This window comes from Melozone crissalis, unplaced genomic scaffold (genome assembly GCF_028551555.1).
Source record: "Melozone crissalis strain CALT ecotype California unplaced genomic scaffold, PUWL_Pcris_2 ptg000016l_1, whole genome shotgun sequence".
In the NCBI taxonomy this organism is placed as follows: domain Eukaryota; kingdom Metazoa; phylum Chordata; class Aves; order Passeriformes; family Passerellidae; genus Melozone; species Melozone crissalis.
In genome coordinates, this window is record NW_026535794.1 from 17,187,636 (window position 1) to 17,205,009 (window position 17,374).

The 17,374-nt window shown below is 41.7% G+C and overlaps 1 protein-coding gene across 4 annotated transcripts in view; it reads left to right on the forward strand.

Annotated features, from left to right (window-relative positions):
• The window catches only part of ABI1 (abl interactor 1), a 77,170-nt gene that overhangs the window by 22,575 nt on the left and 37,221 nt on the right, over positions 1-17,374 (forward strand). For all 4 annotated transcript variants that reach the window (XM_054274286.1, XM_054274287.1, XM_054274283.1 and 1 more), the window contains exon 2: positions 259-426. In XM_054274286.1, coding sequence (XP_054130261.1) covers positions 259-426 — 168 coding nt within the window. The remainder of the gene's footprint in view (positions 1-258; positions 427-17,374) is intronic.

Genomic DNA, 17,374 nt, shown 5'->3' on the forward strand with positions numbered 1-17,374 from the left:
GGTAGTGTTGTGTTTCCTACTGAATGAATTGTTTCTTGGCATCTAAATTTATTATTGTTAAATATATTTCAAATACTTTCTCGCCTCTGTATGACTGAGATTTTTTTAAAAATCTCATGCAGCTCAAGTACTTTGGCTGCTCAGCCAGACCTTCTTGATTACAGATTCTTCCAAATACAGGTTGTATTTTTTGTTCCTGTCCATTTTCCCCATCCACTTCCTGTCCTAAAACAGATGTCTTGTTGTTTTGCTTTACAGGCTCCAGATAAAAGGAAAGCTTTAGAAGAGACCAAAGCCTACACAACTCAGTCTCTAGCCAGTGTTGCTTATCAGATCAATGCATTGGCCAACAATGTATTACAACTGCTGGACATCCAAGCGTCCCAGCTACGGAGGATGGAGTCCTCCATCAACCATATCTCTCAGGTAACCTCTTTTCTTTTTTAATAGAGGACTGACAGTGTTGGAGGAGGCATTATTGTGTCTCTTATGATTGAGTTGGATAGTTTATGTTGACTTCTTTATTGTGATAGAAAATGGTAAGGCTTTTTTCTTTCTAATGTTTATGAAACGTGCTTTGTGATTAAGGTCATGAGTAAAATAGTTCCTGTATCAAGAACACTGGAATTATATTTGATTTAAAGCAGGAATTAATTATTAAGATTTTAAGATCTGAAGCTGTGCTTGAGGGAGCGGTAGGGAGAAGGATTCTGTTTCTGAAGGAAATCCAGTTAGAAGTGCCATATGGGAGGTGGTATTTTATTTAACACATGCAGTTAGTTCATTTGTTTTCATAGCCTTGCAGGATATAATTTCATGTACTGTGCTGTGTGTAAGGGGAGAGGGGTTCACATGCTGCCACTACCTGCTCAAGCCAAACTCCTTCCAAGCCAAGGCAGCTGAATGAGTGAGCTGACCTAACTTGAACTGTGGCTGCAGTATTACTGGAGTTCCTGCACTGAGGACATGGAGATAGATGGCAGGAAAGAATAGTTCTGTCCCTCTCTGTGGCAGCCTGTATTTCCCTGGCTGAAGCTTCGCCCTGGCTGCCTGCTTCTGTGGGGGGGAAGCATTGCTGCTGCTGCCTGCCTTGTACCTGGTCATTGGCCTGATTGTATGCTAACTCAGCCAAAAGTGTCTGCTGTGTTTAATCTGGAAGTGGCTTGCTGCATAACCAGGTGTGTGCCATCTTAGTGCCAGTGCAGGCAGGGACAGGACTCAGTTATTTCATCCTTACATTGCTGTTCTGAGGTGGGCTTGAGGGAGTTGTTAAAAGCCCAGTGTCCGCTCTCTTGTGCTCTTACTGAAATTCAGTCAGATCTTCACTGGGCTTTGCCCTATGTCTCTTTGAGATGTTTTGTAAACAAATAGCACAGGATGCAACCTAAAACGTTTTTCAGTGCAGCCAGTGAATTAAAAACCTTAGTTGGTCAACCAGCATCCTGTTGGTGGTACACCTTAGACCAAATAAGTGCAAGAAAATGCTTCTTATGATCTCTGCTGTCTCCCTTCCCAGCCCTGGTAACTCTTACTGGATTTTTAGAATTGAGGTTTCTAAACATCTTTGTGAAATGGCAGCACAGTGATTTTATCAAAAGCATGTCAGCAGGGAGAAGATTCCAGTGCATATGGAAGGACCCTCCTAGTAACAAACCTATCAAAAAGGCATATGAGGTTAACGTGTGCTGAGAACTAAACACTGCTAAAAGCTGTGTGAAGTATTTAAAAAGTACCTGCCACTGAAACAGGAAAGTAGGAGGAAATGAAATTGCTTTTTTTTTTCTGTTAAGTATTCAGAGATGCTGGGATTATGACTACCTTTTAAGAAATGGCTGAAAAAAGAACTGAATCTACAGATTTTCCCAAGCACTGGATGCCCTCTTGTGCTGAGCACATCTTTTCTTAAGTGTTTGAGAGCTGCAGTGTGTGTGTCAAGTGATTATTTTTAAATTCTCATTGACCAGCTAGTATAGCTAACCATGGAAAAAGCCAAAATGTTTGATACTAGCATAAAAGGTGTTAACCCACTGTACTGTTTGCTGCTTGGACTGAAGGCACTATGCTGAAAGCTGTTGAGTCACCTGATACATGAACTGTTTGCTAAAGGCTGTGAACAATCAGTGCTTTGTAAAGCTTTTGAGGAGTGTTTAACAAGGTCACTTGCTTGTAGTTTCTGTCCTGGTTGGTCTTGCCTGAAACTAATCCTTGATTATAAATGAACCTCTGCAGACTAATTTTGTAGAATTAAACTGGATACAGATAATGCACACATACCAGCTCAGCTATTTGCTTTGAAGTGTTTCTGCTCAAATGCTTCAACTGCCTTTCTTAAATCGGCTGTACAATTGCTGTGATGGACTGTTGTTGTGAAATGCTTTGGGATCTCCAGTGTCCTTCCCTGTGCCTGTATCAGTTGTGAATATTTTCATGTTACTAAAGTTTGAGGATGAACAAATTCTCAATAAGGCATTCTAAGAAGTATTGCCTAGAAGCACAGAGCTGAGGCATTGCCAGGTCAATTACTCGATTCTGGGGTTTGCAAAAACGAGCAGCTGTCTGTGAAATAAGATGCAATTTGATAGTTCTTCTAAGGAAGAAAGTCCTGTGGCTCTTCTGAGCCCAGACAGTTTCTGCTTCCATACTGTTTTTCAGTTCACTGTGCATATTCTCCAGAATGACTCTAAGCTAAATCCCTGGATAGCTAAGCCTGATTAGTAGCCACTCTATTTTTCCTAGCTTTGTATCCTCTTCACTGGAAAAAACACTCATGAAAAGTTAGGTGATGAACTAGTGTGTTATATTGTTACTGGAGCCTAATTTTACAGATGAAAATTGTGCTTGGTTTTATAGGAAACAATTTATTTGGCTTTGGTTTCTGGTTAAGCACAAACACAGAGGCTTCACATGAGTAATCGCAGTGTGGTGAGGGAGCACTTTTCTGAGGTGGAGGCAATGGAATGGCTTTCTCATAGCAGCCAGAGCAAAAACCTGCCCAGATGCATCTGTATTTTCTGTAGTTACAGTTGTCTTTCAAGCTGTAATGCCTGGGTCTGGAGTGACCTGCCATGTGATTGTTTACTACACCCAGTACAGGGGGCTGTGTACATAGAGCTCAGCTCTTCGGTTTAAATCCTTCATGTTGACCTGGAGTGTTGCCAAGCTGACCTGACCTTTCCAAGCTGCTCTGGTATGGCAGAGCAGAGACTTGGTCACTCTTTTGGAGAAGTTTGAAAACCTGTCTGGTATAACGGATCCTAGTTAGCCTGTTAGGCAAGATCTGGGGGGGAAAAGATAGTAAGTGTACACTTGGCACCAACACGAGCGTCAAGACTTGAGTGATGGCATTAACTTAGCAAATGGGCTAGACACCATCCTAAGAGAAAGGCCAAATGCAGGATCCAGGGAATACCAGCCTGTCAGCCTGACCTTGGTGCCAGGAAAGGTCATGGAACACATCGTCTTGTGTGCTAACATGTGACACATGAAACCAGGGAATCAGGCCCAGCCAGGATGGGTTTGTGAAGGCAAGTCCTACTTGACCAACCTGATCTCCTTCCATGACAAGGAGACCCACTTAGTAGATGAGAGAGAAGCTGTGAATGTGTCTACCTGGACATTAGTAAAGCCTTTGACGTCACTTCCCACAGCATTTCTGAGACAAACTGGCTGCTCGTGGCTTGGATAGGTGTGCTCTTTGCTGGGTAGAAAATTCTAGAGATGGCCAAACCTGGAAGTGTTGGTGAATGGAGCTACATCCAGCTGGTCACTAGTCACCAGTGGTGTTCTCCAGGATTTGGTTTTGGGGCTGGTCCTGTTTAATAGCTTTATCAATGCTCTGGATGAAGGGATTGGGAGCACCCTCAGTCAGTTTGCAGACACAGCAAGTGGGGTGGAAGTGTTGGTCTGCTGGAGGGCAGGAAAGCTCTGAACAGGGATCGGGACAGGCTGGATGGAATGGAACAGGCTGGTGGTCTGAGGTTCACTGAGACAAAGTGCCAGGTGCTGCAGTTGGACTAGAACTCCATGCAGCATTCCAGGCTTGGAGGAGTATCTGGGAAGCTGCCCAACAGAAAAGGACCAGGGGGTGTTGGTCAACAGAAGCTGAACCTGATGCAGCGTGTGCCCAGATGGCCAGGACCACCAGTGCCATCCTGGCCTGTGTCAGAAGTAATGTGGCCAGCAGGACTAGGGAAGTGATCATCCCTCTGTACTCAGCACTGATTCTTGGTTGTGTTCAGCTCTTCCTCTCCTCTTCTTGGAAATGAAAGTTGACTTAAAACAAGTACTTTAAGATACATTTTTTGCTGCTTCATTTCCATAAAGTTCAAGAGAATGAAGATGGGGCAGCCAGATTTCTCAGAGGAGAGAGGTTGATAGGGGCATCCTTGTTTACTGTGTCAAAACTGAAAAATGTAACAGATCAGCGCTCATGTTTATGTCAGAGCTGCAGCACTGGGTGTAGCAACTATTCCTTTTTTTTCCCTCTACATAAACAGTTTTAAAATAGCTCAGTATTTAAATCCAGGCATGAAGAAAGCAATAGTCTCCTTTTAAAGAAATTATCATTTTCACCAGGAAACACTGCCCTCCTTAAACATTCAGTGTGAAGATTTTCTTTTGCATCTGAAGCGCTCCGCTAATACAAAATAGGGACTATTGCAAGAAAAAGTGTTCTGAAAACATCACTCTGAGCAAAAAAAGATACACACACATTTTTTGTTGCCATTTAAAGTTATAAGCTTTTAGAACTAAAAAAATAATTTAAAAACTCCCCTGAATTAGTTCAGAAGAATCTTGCCTGTTACCATCCATGTCTAATTAATTGCATGTCTAATTCAAGTGCTATGTGCAAGCAGAAAGCCAAATGCCTTGTGTTGCTGTGGCATGGATGTGTGGGTAAAGTCAGGGCAACAGTGCAGATAAACAGATGTCTGCTTGTAGGCTGAGTCCTGCAGCTGTAACCTGTGTTGAATCACACATGGACAATCCCAAATACTAAGGCCTTTCCAGGGGTTTGCTGCCAGTCAGGACTGATGAGGGTTAGGTTTCAGAGAAGTCCTGCTGAACATGTTCTGGGGCTGTAAGGGGTGAGCTCCAAAGCAGCAGCAAGTTGGTGTTTGGCAGGGAAGAGGAGCACAAGAGCTGTTACATGCTCAGCCCATCTCTGGTGTTTGAAGAGGCAAAAGGCTGTGCAGGTACAGTGGTGACTCTTTATGATTGAGTTTTTGTGGGAAAGAGCTTTCAGGGTGTGTGTGTACTTTGGATTAATGTGATACTGCATTTAGGGATTGTGGTGTATGATCACAGCGCAGTTTAATTCATTTTTGAAAGTCAAGAAGTAGAAACAGGGTAGAAAATGTGACAAATCTGCTGATGAATGTGGATGGTCATGCCTAGAAACAAGCAATTACATGAAGTACTTTAGTACACTTACAGATGGGAGCAAAAGACCTTTCCAGATCCTCTTAATGGTGACTGTGCTTGCAAAGTACAGCTGTCCGGGTACTTCTATGCTGAAGTTGCCTCATTAAAAAGAAGTAAACGCTTAGATCCCTGACCTTTGTCTCTGGCCTAAAGAACATATGGGCTAGATGGAAGGACTGTTAATTGGAGAGAAGATTAGCCAGAACTAGCAAATGGTTGACTGCTACTAACAGCAGGGTCAGTACTGGAGCCCACAGTGTTCAGAACATTCTTTGGAGACCATTCAGAACATAAAGCATATCCTCAACAAATCTGGGACTGACTCTAAGTTAGGAAAGGTGATTCATACACTGAATGGCAGAGCTTTAGTACACAGGACTCTTATTGAACCAGCAAAATCCTTGGCAAACTGGGCAAGGTGCAAGGTCCTACACCCTAGGGTAGGGCCCAGCGTGCATTTGTATGCACTGGGAGGTGACTGTGTGAGTAGTAATGGGTTAGAAAGGAGCTGGTGTGCTGATGGGTGCTGTGCTGAGCATGAGCCAATACCACAGGGCTATCTGAATAAGAGAAGCAGTGTGGTGTGGCTGCCTTGGGAAGATTGTGGCTGACAGATCAAAGGCAGGGATGCGATTTCATCCGGAGTGCTGAGTCTGGCTTGTTGGTCTTTCTTTTTTTTTTTTTTGGTGTCACCTCTGTATTGTTCAAGAGTGATTTAGGGAAACCACTAACACTAGGGAGTCCAGCAGACAAGGATGCAGAGATGGTCAGGGGCATGGAGAGGTTGAAGGAGTTGTGTTAGTTTGCTCTGATAAAGAAAAAGCAAAGCAGTGATGTTATGGTAGCCCAGTAGTACTTAAGTCTGTTTCTGTCTCTGCAGTTAGTCTTTTGCCTGATAGTGGCAGTGTAATGTTAAACAGCTACCCATAAGCTGAGGCTTGGCAGATTAGTACCTGGAGCTGGGAAAAGCCTTTTTATTTTGGAGTGTGATGCAGCACTGGATCTCTGCCATGACTCTTTTTGGTATTACACTGCAGCAGCTGGATGTATCCTAAAAGCTGACTTTGTATCCTTGAAAGGCATATGATAAGTTATAGGAACTGATTGGTGATGGAGGGGGGCAGATAATTACAAAGTCAGGGGAGAAGCTGCCATTGCATATTTTACAAATGTTGTAAGTTCCACTTCCATTCAGACTTTCCTTTCCACACATTCAGAAGTGTGTGGAGAGACCAAAAGTATCAGCAGGAACTAGTGCATCATCGAATGTTGTATATATTAGAAAGCTAATGTCTTCTGTCTGGTTCTCTTGGACTGCCTGTGCCTGTCAGCAGCCACAAATACTCTAAATATGGCAAGAAACTTGCACCTTTTGTTTAGATTAAGCTTGCCTTGGGTGACGTTCTCTCTCCTAATAAAGTACTGACAGTTATCTGTGGCCTTTGCTTCACATCCTGTTCTTCCTGTTCTTTCCCTCATAGAGGCCAAGGCTCCAAGAAGTTGTGCTGTGCTTGCTCTGTTTATCTGTCTGCTTATGAAAATTGTTTTCAACTTTTTGCATATCAGCTTCTACATGATATATATAAATTGCTCAGAAAATAGTGTAATGTGTAAGAGTTGCCTTGTCAGCTGTTCAGCTGAGAAATTCCCTTCATGTCCACAAATGAATGCATGTAGGATGCCTGTAATCCCTGTGCAGTTCAGCTGATGCAGTCAAAAAGAAAACCCCAGCACATTACCAACAAACAAATCAAAGAGCCCTCCCAAGATACTCAGTTATGAACACCTATGAGAGAGCAACCACAATGTCAGCCTTTCTGTGAGGGGGAAGAGCAGTTGCTTTGATGAAGAAACTGAATCAGAAACTTTTGTTGTACACTTATTTTTTTTCCCTGTGGAATGCAGGGTTTTGAACATATTTTTGGGGAATGAGCAAAGTTGCTTACTTTAATAGCCTTTGACTGTCATCAATTCCTTCATATGCTTATTCCCATTCTACTGTCTGCTAGAAGGGCAGTCTGAATCCATAGTTTTCAGTGTGTTTTAGACCATTAAAACCTTCTTTCTGCTCAGTGGTTATTTTGCTGTAAGCTCTAGATTCCTCATTAAATACTAAATTAAGAGACCTGATGCAGCCTCTTGTTTTCTGAAGTCAAAGCCAAAAAGTCCAGGACTGTGAACATGACTCTGAAAAGCCTTTTTGACGATTTTGTGTAACAAAGGAGACATCAGTGTTTGTGCAGTCTTTTTCATTAAAACCTCTCATATCTGGGAGATACCCCACACAGACGAAATGCGTCACTGACCTGATATGAAGTCACATATTGGACTTTCCAAGGAATCTTAGGGTTTTTTCTTCAGATGCATCTGGTTAGCTTGCTGCCTGAAAGTGATTTTACTTCTGTTTCAAGTCTTAGTAACCCACCAGTCATCACATATGAATACTTCCTGGTTTAGATAAAATTAAAGTTTTATCTCTGTCAATGTTTTAGTTGCATAAATGCAGTGTATGAGATGATAAGATCATTGTGCGTAATAAAACAGCAGGTAGCCAGCTACCAAAGCATTTACTCAGTTGTTGTACCTGTGCCATCCAGTGCAGCTATTTGGAATTTTGCTTTTTGTGGCAGCTGGGTAGTGGTGTGCTTTAACTGACTCTTTTTGGGGAAATTGAGGGGAAAAACGAGTACAAGAAGCTTACTGTGAAGAAGATGAGCAACAGCATTCATTGTACAGCATCACTGAAGCTGCCACTCAAGAAAAAAATCCTGCTGGGTGCTTGTGGCTGGACTTCTTGTGCCATTCAGATAGTAATTGCTTAGTATTTTCTTCTGGCTGGTAATAAGTGCTTAGTTAACTTTGATCTGCAGGTGGAAAACCAAGTAATGATTCACATGAGTGTTTATCAGCCAGTAATAATGCTGCCACTTTTTATGGTGCTGCTGGTTTGACTTTTTTCTCTTTATTAGTAGCCTTTTGGGGCCCATTGATACATGTTATGCTTGTCTTGTAAAAGCCCCCTTACAGGTCATACACATACAGAGAACACATGGGAGGTCTATGAATTACTTGGTAGCTGATCTTCTAAAGCTGGGACAACTTCTGTTGATTTTTTGTAACTTTGATAAAGTATGTATGAAGTGTTAAAATCTGTCCAACTATGTTAATCTTACTAAGCACTTGTGTGGCTCTGGAGCCCCAGTGGGAATTCCTTCCTTTCCCCAGCATCATCTCTGCATCACTGGGGCAGTCACAAACCACAAAGGGAAGTTTGCCTTTATTGTACTGCACAAAAATGTGAAATGGTGTTGGGTGATATAATTTGTGACTAAAGACCTAAATAGGTTACCCTGAACATTGTTTATTTGGGACGGCTTATTTTACTGGAGAATATTGTTAATTCTTCCCTGACCCTACTACAAGTGGCGTCACAGAGGGGGCATTGTGGTCATAATAGAAATAAAACTGTCTAAATAGAAATAAATTAGTTTGTTTAAAAGCTGTACTCCATATAGGATTTTTATTTTTTGACAAAACACAGAATGGGTTTTGAATGAGCACATTTTGATTGACAATTAGCTAAGGCCATCATTTGCTCTTTCAGTCATTTCTGTTTGGAATGTTTACTATGCACATAGAAGTAACCAGCATGAAAGTATGTGTGCCTCTTTCTCAATTCCAAAATGTAGCTTACTAAAGCTGTCATTTTCCTCTCTAATATTAAATTCTAGTTCCAACAAATAGATTATTTTATAATTTTGGCTAATATTGTACCTAATAAAAATGTAAGTAATATGCGACCACAGAATCACATATTGATTGTGATGGTTTTGTATGTTGTTTGCTTCCTCTTTGAGAATCTGCTGAGTAGCTGTGACTTCTTAATGAATGTATCCTTGTATGAGTGCTAATGTTTAATGTAGCTTCACCTATTCATGCCTAAAAGCATTTTCTTCTTCCGCTCACATGTTGTCCAAGGATGATTATTTACAATGGATCCAATGGTACAATTCAGCATGGTCTCACCCCAGGACTGAAGCATGGCTTGCTATTTCTTTAACTGGCTTCTCTGTCCTTGCTTGCAAGAGAGAAATAGTAATCAACCTGATCTTGTCATGCTATCTCAAATTCCTCTGTGTGGCAAGACCAGGAGCAGCAAGGGTATGATTAAATGCTATTAGGCTTCTATATATAAACTAAGAACAAGTAGGATGGGGACCTTAGAGTTGAGAGGGGTCATGATGGAAATAATAAAACATATAATTGCTTCAGGAAAAGTCAGTTGGGCCATAATTTGAAAATATAAAAACAAGGAAATTGAATGATGACTGAAGGGCTTGATTTGAATGTAGAAATTTCTGCTTGCATGATGAATTCAGTGTCTTAGAGGATTATTTTTTTTTCATTTTAAGTTATTATTTTTGAACTGTGTTCAAAACTGGGCTTTATAAGGTTGCAAGATAAGCCTTCAAACCACAAATCAACCTTTATCAGACTGGAAAGAAGATAAACGTCGTCTTTGGGAAGCTGATCCTTCTTTGTCCATTTATAGGATTTTCTTACGTGTGTTGTTAAGTCAAGTATTGAGCAAGATGCAGGAATGGCGAGATGTAGTAGAAGAGTAGAAAAAATGAGTTCTACTCTGAAAAAGGCTTGTCACCTAAGCTAGGCTGAAAAAGATGCTAACTGAAGTTTTTGAGCAGGGTACATATTTTTTTGCTCTTTAATAGCTCAAAGGTAGTGTATGATAAGCTAATAAATGCCTGCTGTTGTGGACTAGCAATTTGTGCATTCCTCTAAATAGTTACTGAATTTCTTTTAGTTAAAACTTAGATTAAAAATAAGAAAGAAACTTAACTTGAAATGATGCAGTTGACCTGCGCGTGTGTCTTAGCAGATTATGGCTTCTGAGAGTGGAAGAATGGTAGAAATATGATATTATTTCAGACTCCATCTCATGGCACTTTTTGCCTGCTGTGGTGATGAGTGAGATGCTGAAGTAATTGAGGACAATTTCCATTTGTGAAATGGAGGAACCTCCAAATCATAACAGAAATGTTCTAACTTCATGTAATTATGAGTTGTTAAGGTAAAGAGAGAAGTCCTTCAGTCAAAAGGCCTGAAACAAATTAGCCTTTCTCAGCTATATAATCTCTTACCTGTGTCACTGTATTCTGATTTAGTTTCCTCATGCATTTTGAATCTCAAGTTAAGAGCCAGCACCAATAGGATAATATCACCTATAAGCTGATAGGAGCCAGATCATCCTTTGTTTTATTTGTTCCACTCTTCACACTGAGGATGGCCATTGCACTACTTCCATATCCCCGGTTTGGCCTCATCCTAAACTGATGTGTAATTAAGCATATCTGGTTTTGTGTTATGGATGGTATTCAGACGCATAGATATGTCTGCTAGTGCCTTATTTTGATGGTAGCATGACAGCTGGCCTCAGAAGTGGTGCATCTATTACAGTTTCAAAGCACTCATGGTGTAGTGGTTGTGTTTGATGGTACTCTGGAATCTGAATGCTAAAACTGGAGGAGAGAATTTCTGGGGGTGTTCATGGTGCTTTGGTTAAAATAACAAGTTTTTTCCTTTTCTGAGCTCAGGCTGTGGCACATGAATAAATAACAAAAAGCTCAGGAAGCGGGGGATAGTTTCCATAAGCCTTCACTGAGCAAAACTCAAGTTCAATCACTGGGGATTTTGCTGCTTTAAGCAGCAAATTCCTCCTGCAGTGCCCCTGGGCTGGCGGCAAGAATATCAGGCCTCACTCCCAGTTAGCTTGCTTCGTACTTCTAGACCTCCATTCGTGGGAGCAAAAGGAGGAGAGTGAGGGAACCACAACTCCAAGTTACATCTTATTTTCACCCCAGTAACTTAAGGACTATTTCCTTGAGCTGCATTAATGTGTAGTCCTTCAGTCAATGCAAAAATTTCTTCAGAGGTGCTCTCTACTAGAGCTGGCTTGAATATTCGGACTAAATATATCTGACATTTAAAAAAATTATTTGGAAAATTTTAGAAATACTCATTTGCATGTGAAATGTTTGCCTAGAATATGTTTCAGAGAATGCGGCTGACTGGTCATTATTGGATAATGACTGGTCACCTACTTTGAGAATATTGAAAAGCATCATCTAATCAATAGAAACTGATTTAACAAAATGTGGAATGAATTTTTCCAAATGCATTTTTAGAAAGCAGAGGTTCTGCAAACAATTATGTGACTTAAGCAAACATCCTGGGAAAACAGATTGTGAGCAGTCTGCAGATCTTGGATAATTTTCCTGTGTGCTTTTCCCCCTCCTTCCCATTTGCTGAGATTCCTTAGTCGTGGTAGCTCTTAAAACAAATGTGTAGTTGTTGTTTATATTAGCTGTATACTTCTGGGAATAAACACACTCTCCATTGCTGAGTGGATATACACAGTTTAAATCCAAAAAGTACATTGACCTCCCCAGACAAAGCAGTGGGGGGAGGTAGGCCACAGAAGTTTGCACAGCTGTCTTTAGCAGCTCATGAAATAGCGTTGTGATGTACCCTTCATCTCTTGGGAAGTGAGCAGCACCTCCCTCCCTGACTGAGGTAGCTGTGTGTCAATCCCCACCACTCTCCTGTGCACTCAGCTTTCCTGCAGGTGTTCAGTGACTCTGCAGTGTGTGTCTGGCTGTCCAGCACTGCACAGGTCAGTGTCCAGTGGTGCACATGTTACTGTGGTGTGGAAGAGCTGCCTCTTGAAACTGTGTGGTGCCATTCAAAGGGTTATAACCCACCATGGTGTTGGGAGCATCCTCACCAGGGCATCCCTGTGCCCTCCTCAGTTCCTGTAAACTTTTCAGTGGTCAATATTTGTGTAGCATATGTATTACTTCTGCCTCAAGTGACAGCAGGAGATGGCCAGTCTTCTTTTTTCCTGCCATTATCTTGTGACAAACAGTGTTTTGTTCTCTGTCCCCTGTTCCCTGAATTGTGGGCTCAGTTATCCTGGAGACAAGGTCTTGAGAACTGCAGACTTCCAGCTACTTCTTTGACTGGCTTAATTCTCTATGTCTTCTCCAGTGGCTAATGCTCTGCTTCTCCCCAAGTGTTTGCAATCATATTTAATCAATATGCTAATAACTGCACAGTGGAAATTGCTGATTCTGAGCACATTACCAGTCTAATGAATTGACTGTAGCAATAGTAGGATGATACATTAAGCAGCAGGGACATAGTGGTGTGCCTGTGTCTCTGTGCCTACACACAAAGCTTCTCTTCAAGACTTGCCCTGTCTCTTAACCTGCCATCAGGCTGCAGTGTTTGTGTTCAGGTGCTCTTGCACAGGACAAAGTCAAGATCTCAGTTTTGGGTGTGTGCATGTGCAGGCCTGAAGTGTGACCCATATGGAGGGGCTGATTTATGGCACAGCTTCTTTTTGGGCCAGGCTCCCTCTGCCAGTAGGCCCTGCCTTAAGTAGAAAAAGTTTAGGGTGGATAAGGTTGTGGCTCAGTATGGGGTAAGTGCTGCTGGGACTTCTGAGGCTATCTGGGTGTTACCAAGAGACAGAACTGCAGTATTTCATATCAATTGTGGCCAAGGGTTGGGAGGCTAAGGGAAATCCATTTACAGAAACAATGTGCAACTTCCTGCTTGAGTTGTGTGTGGGAATAAAAATGGCAATAGAGAATTAGAGCAAGTTTAGCAATTCCATCTCTGCCTTGGCCCTTCCTTCCCACTTTGTTAAACTGGTAAATGTCATACATGCTGGTGATTTGCTTGTCTGTCTTCTGCTTTTGCTTAATATATCCCAAATTGCAAGAAGTCTGTGTGACTCAGTCCAAAATAGTAGCACAGTCCTAGGAAACATGTGAGGGCATTTTTGTCAACTCTCCTTTTTTGCCTGAGTCTCTTAAGCTTGAGCTGATGGAAGTTCATAATACTTCTAATCTTGTCCTGTGTTGATGTACCTTCTTGCTGAAGGGGGTTTGAGAAAGGACAGGTAGAGTAAGGAAGTGGATCCATTTTGTTCTATGTTTGTCTCTGAAAACGAAAGCAAGAAACAGACACAGATTGTTTTGGTACTCAAGGGACATGGAAGGGCTCTTTGCTACAAGAATATGCAGAAGACAGTAATATGAGTAGAGTAAGTGAACTGTCAAGTAGAATATGTGTACTGAAAACTTTTAGATTGGAATCTGTAGTGGCTGAGGATTGTTCCTGCCACCCTATTTTACTGATGGGCAGGAGGACAAGAGGAAGCAAATCCTTGTTGGTGGTTATCACTCCACTGGAGTAGCACCTCGTAGTACTGCCACAAAGTTGTTTGCTGTACCATCTTGCCTACATTTTTATTAAAAAAATCCTTTTAAAAGAAGTCCAGAACTTTAGTAGTTCTCTTCTGGACGAAGTGGAATATTCTACTCTTGAACATTTAGGAAATGAGAAATAGACATTTCATGTAGGGTAAGCTGTGTTTGTGGCACTAATGCAAGAGGGTTTGTGGTGTTGATAGTGTGACCTTTAACCACGTGATGGCTGTTGAATTAATACTCCTGAGTTAGTCCTGGTGCAGTGCTGACCCGGCTGAAAACCAGCACATGTTCCACTAGCTTGTATCACTGCCATCAGGTGACATGATCAAAGAGGGATAGAAGGAACATTGTGCCTTGGGTGATTTGTAATCAGGCTATATCTGCAGGTAGCTGAAGGATACCCATCGTAATTCCAACATGTTGTCTTTGTTTTATGTGTGTGGGAAACAGTCTCTGAGAACTGTCAGACATCTGTCAGAACTTGGACATCTCATAGGCCCTGAATTCATGTGGAGAAGGGGCATGCTTGGGAGAGGTCTTTTTGTGTATGTGTATTTTTTTTGTTGGTTTTAGGTCATTTGCTAGTTGGAATTTTCTTGTTTTAAGAAAAATGTGTCTGAAAATTAATCCAGACCACTTTCAAGTAAATACATGTGATAAATGAGAATAGCTTTTATGTGTGAGATTTTTTACTCTTTAGCATAATAATTATTTTGAAATATACAATAAGTCCACTATTGCATCCAAATAACATAACCTTTATTATTGGAAAATATTTTATTTTTGCTATTAGAGCTGATTAAATAAAGCACTGAAGAGGTGATGCATTAAGGCTAAGGCAATATTAGCTCACTTTCTTTTGGCATGGGTTTTGTTCCATGCTCTTCCCAATTTGACTTGCCAACTTACAACTAAATGTGAAGTATTGGGCTTTTTTTTTATTTGTTGTTCAGACATGAGCATTCTGACTCATCATTGTTACAGCTTTATCAGACTCTTACCTCAGACAAACTTTCAGAAAATTCAGACTTGTTCTGTTGAGTTTATTTTTCATAGGCTTTTTTTAGATGGTTTCCTTTTCAGCCACCTGCAGTGCTCTTTGCAATTGCACATGTTCATCTCCTATGAAGTTGCTTTTTTTGGCACACAAAATGCTTTTCGTTTGACATACAGTTTTGTTCTACTCCCATGGTGGTTCTTAGTGAGTCCAAACTACTGAAGAAGCCATTTAATTTTTCCTTTCTGTTGTGCTTTCCTACAGTCAAAAATATATTTAGGTTTGTATGTTTTGTTTAATTCTAGACAAGTGCATTGCTTCCACTAAGGAAAAGGACTCAGTCAGCTACTTTAAGATGCTGGAACTCTTATGTGGAAGCTTGCATAAGCATATTTCTTTTTCTTCTTTTTTTCTTTTGAATTGACTTAGTCATGCACATCTTCAGGAATACCCAGAAAAAAAAAATTTAAGTTACTGATATCTAATTTCACAGACTGAAATACACTTACACATACAGCTGGAATTTTGACTTTGCATAATCAAAAGCATTTATCTGCTCTTTAGGGCTGAATACAAATGCAACATGACTGCACATCCCAAATGTTGTTCTGTCAAAAATCCATCAGATTGTACTGTTGAAACACTTCTCTTTTGAAGTGTCTTCCAATTTAAAGACTGATTTTAATCAGCAACTGGTGTTAGTTAAGCATTGAAATGTCTGTTCAGTTCACTGTGTAGAGCACTAGAGGAGAGGGGGTGGACCTTGGGAGTTCTCTTATTGGAATCCTGTCTTGGTGAAGGGGAAGTGGTGGGCCAGAGGAGGGGCTGAGTAAAAGAACTGACATTCAGAAAGATGTTTGTGGCAGTGTGAAACTCAAGTGAATGGTTACCAGTTGTTAATTTGCCATGTGCTGTAGTTTTGATCTGATGCAGAGCTGGGTCTGTACTTCCTGTTGTGCTGTGCTTCTGAAGGGGTGGGGTGTGGGGTTCAGCCACAGCTGAATCTCCTGCAAATACTGGAAACCATATTCTAGAGTGACCAGGGATTTTGTGTCAGAACAGGGAATAACACTATGGAAGCTATTTCTTTCTCTTACCCCACTCCTGACATTGGGTGCTGAAAAGCATAGACTTTAGGAGGCAAGTGGAGATAATTGCCTTGTCTCCTCTTCTGTCTTCCCACAGAGATCTATATTAGTGATGCATTTTTTCTGTTTATCATACTCAAGCTCTTGAAGAAGGTATTGAAATAGCAGTTGCATTTGAAAGAAAAGAATCTTATGTAGAACACAAAAATTTTGTTGTACTCCATATAAACATGTATCACAGGTCATTGGAGAGCTAGTGTTTTTTTTTTTTTTAATGAATAATGTTCATAACAGACTTCTTACTGCAGTGTATGTACATTTAGTTTGCTCAAATGGCTAAAATGGACAGTAGATTTTGCCAAAGCACAGGAAGTGTTACCTGTGACTCACTTGTGTGCTTTCATTAGCAATTAAAAACATCAGTGGAAAGTGTTTAACAGAGAAATCTGGGCTGTCTGTCACTGTGTGTCGCTGTGCCGAGAGCAGGCAGCTGTGGCAGTGCTGCCTGTACCTGTGCCCACCTCTACCCTGTCTATTCCTGGTGCAGGTGCACAGCTCCAAGCCCAAGCAGCAAAGCTCCTCGCTTGGCATAGCGCAGGAAGTCTGGCAGAGCCAGGAATAGAACTTCAATCTGCTGTTTTCCAGGCTCTTGCTTTTAGGCCCAGCCCCATCCCACCTCTTCCCTGGCTGACATGCTGGCAGACAGCCGCCTCCTGCGTGCGAGGCCAGCTGCTGCTGCAGCGCTGTCTGACCTCCATTCTCCAGATGTTTGAAGTTCCATTTCCCCCATGCTTATGTGAACTCTAGCAAAGTGCTTCTGGCATTTCACCAATGCAGCGGAGAGGAGGGAGGGCTGTTGTCTTAACTGTTTTCTTTCTTTCCATAAGAAGGGCCTCTCTAGAGCTGTTAAAAATCTCTTCCTCTGCAAGACTCAAACTCCATTTGCCTTGAGTTGCCATCTGCCAGTCTTGCTTCCCACATTCCTCTCCCTGTTCCCAGACATGCTCTGTGGACCTCCCTTCCTTATGCTCTGTGTTGACATCATCTTCCTCTCAGTTGGGGAAAGTGGGGAGCAGGGGGTGAGGGTGTGATGAGGCTTCCTTGTGTCTCTCCAAAGATGTTTCTCATTCATAGACCCTAATTCTGTGAGGTGGCATTTCACAGGTGAGACCTACTGGCTTCCATCAGGTGCCCCATTTTATCTGATCACCCTCTTACAGGAACATGCCTGAAATAACCATTAAGAGAATAATGTGAGAAGCTTCTTTCCTTCAGTGCTGTCTGAGGGATGAATATGTATCCTCCATAGCAGTCCTCCCATTTGCACTTGGCACCAGGAAAGAAGAACCAGGCATGAACTCAAGTCTGGCTCTTGGACAAGTGGGCTGGTTTCTTTGCTCTGATTCCTGTCCTAGAATGCCATGTACCTGCTCCCAGCCCCTCTGGTCTGTCCTTGCTGTGTCCCCCTTCTGATCAGCTTCTCCAGCAGAATGCATGACTAGATTTCCTAATAGGGTACTCTGAAAAGCATCTATAGAAATAATCCTTCAGCTGAATAAGTCTCTCTT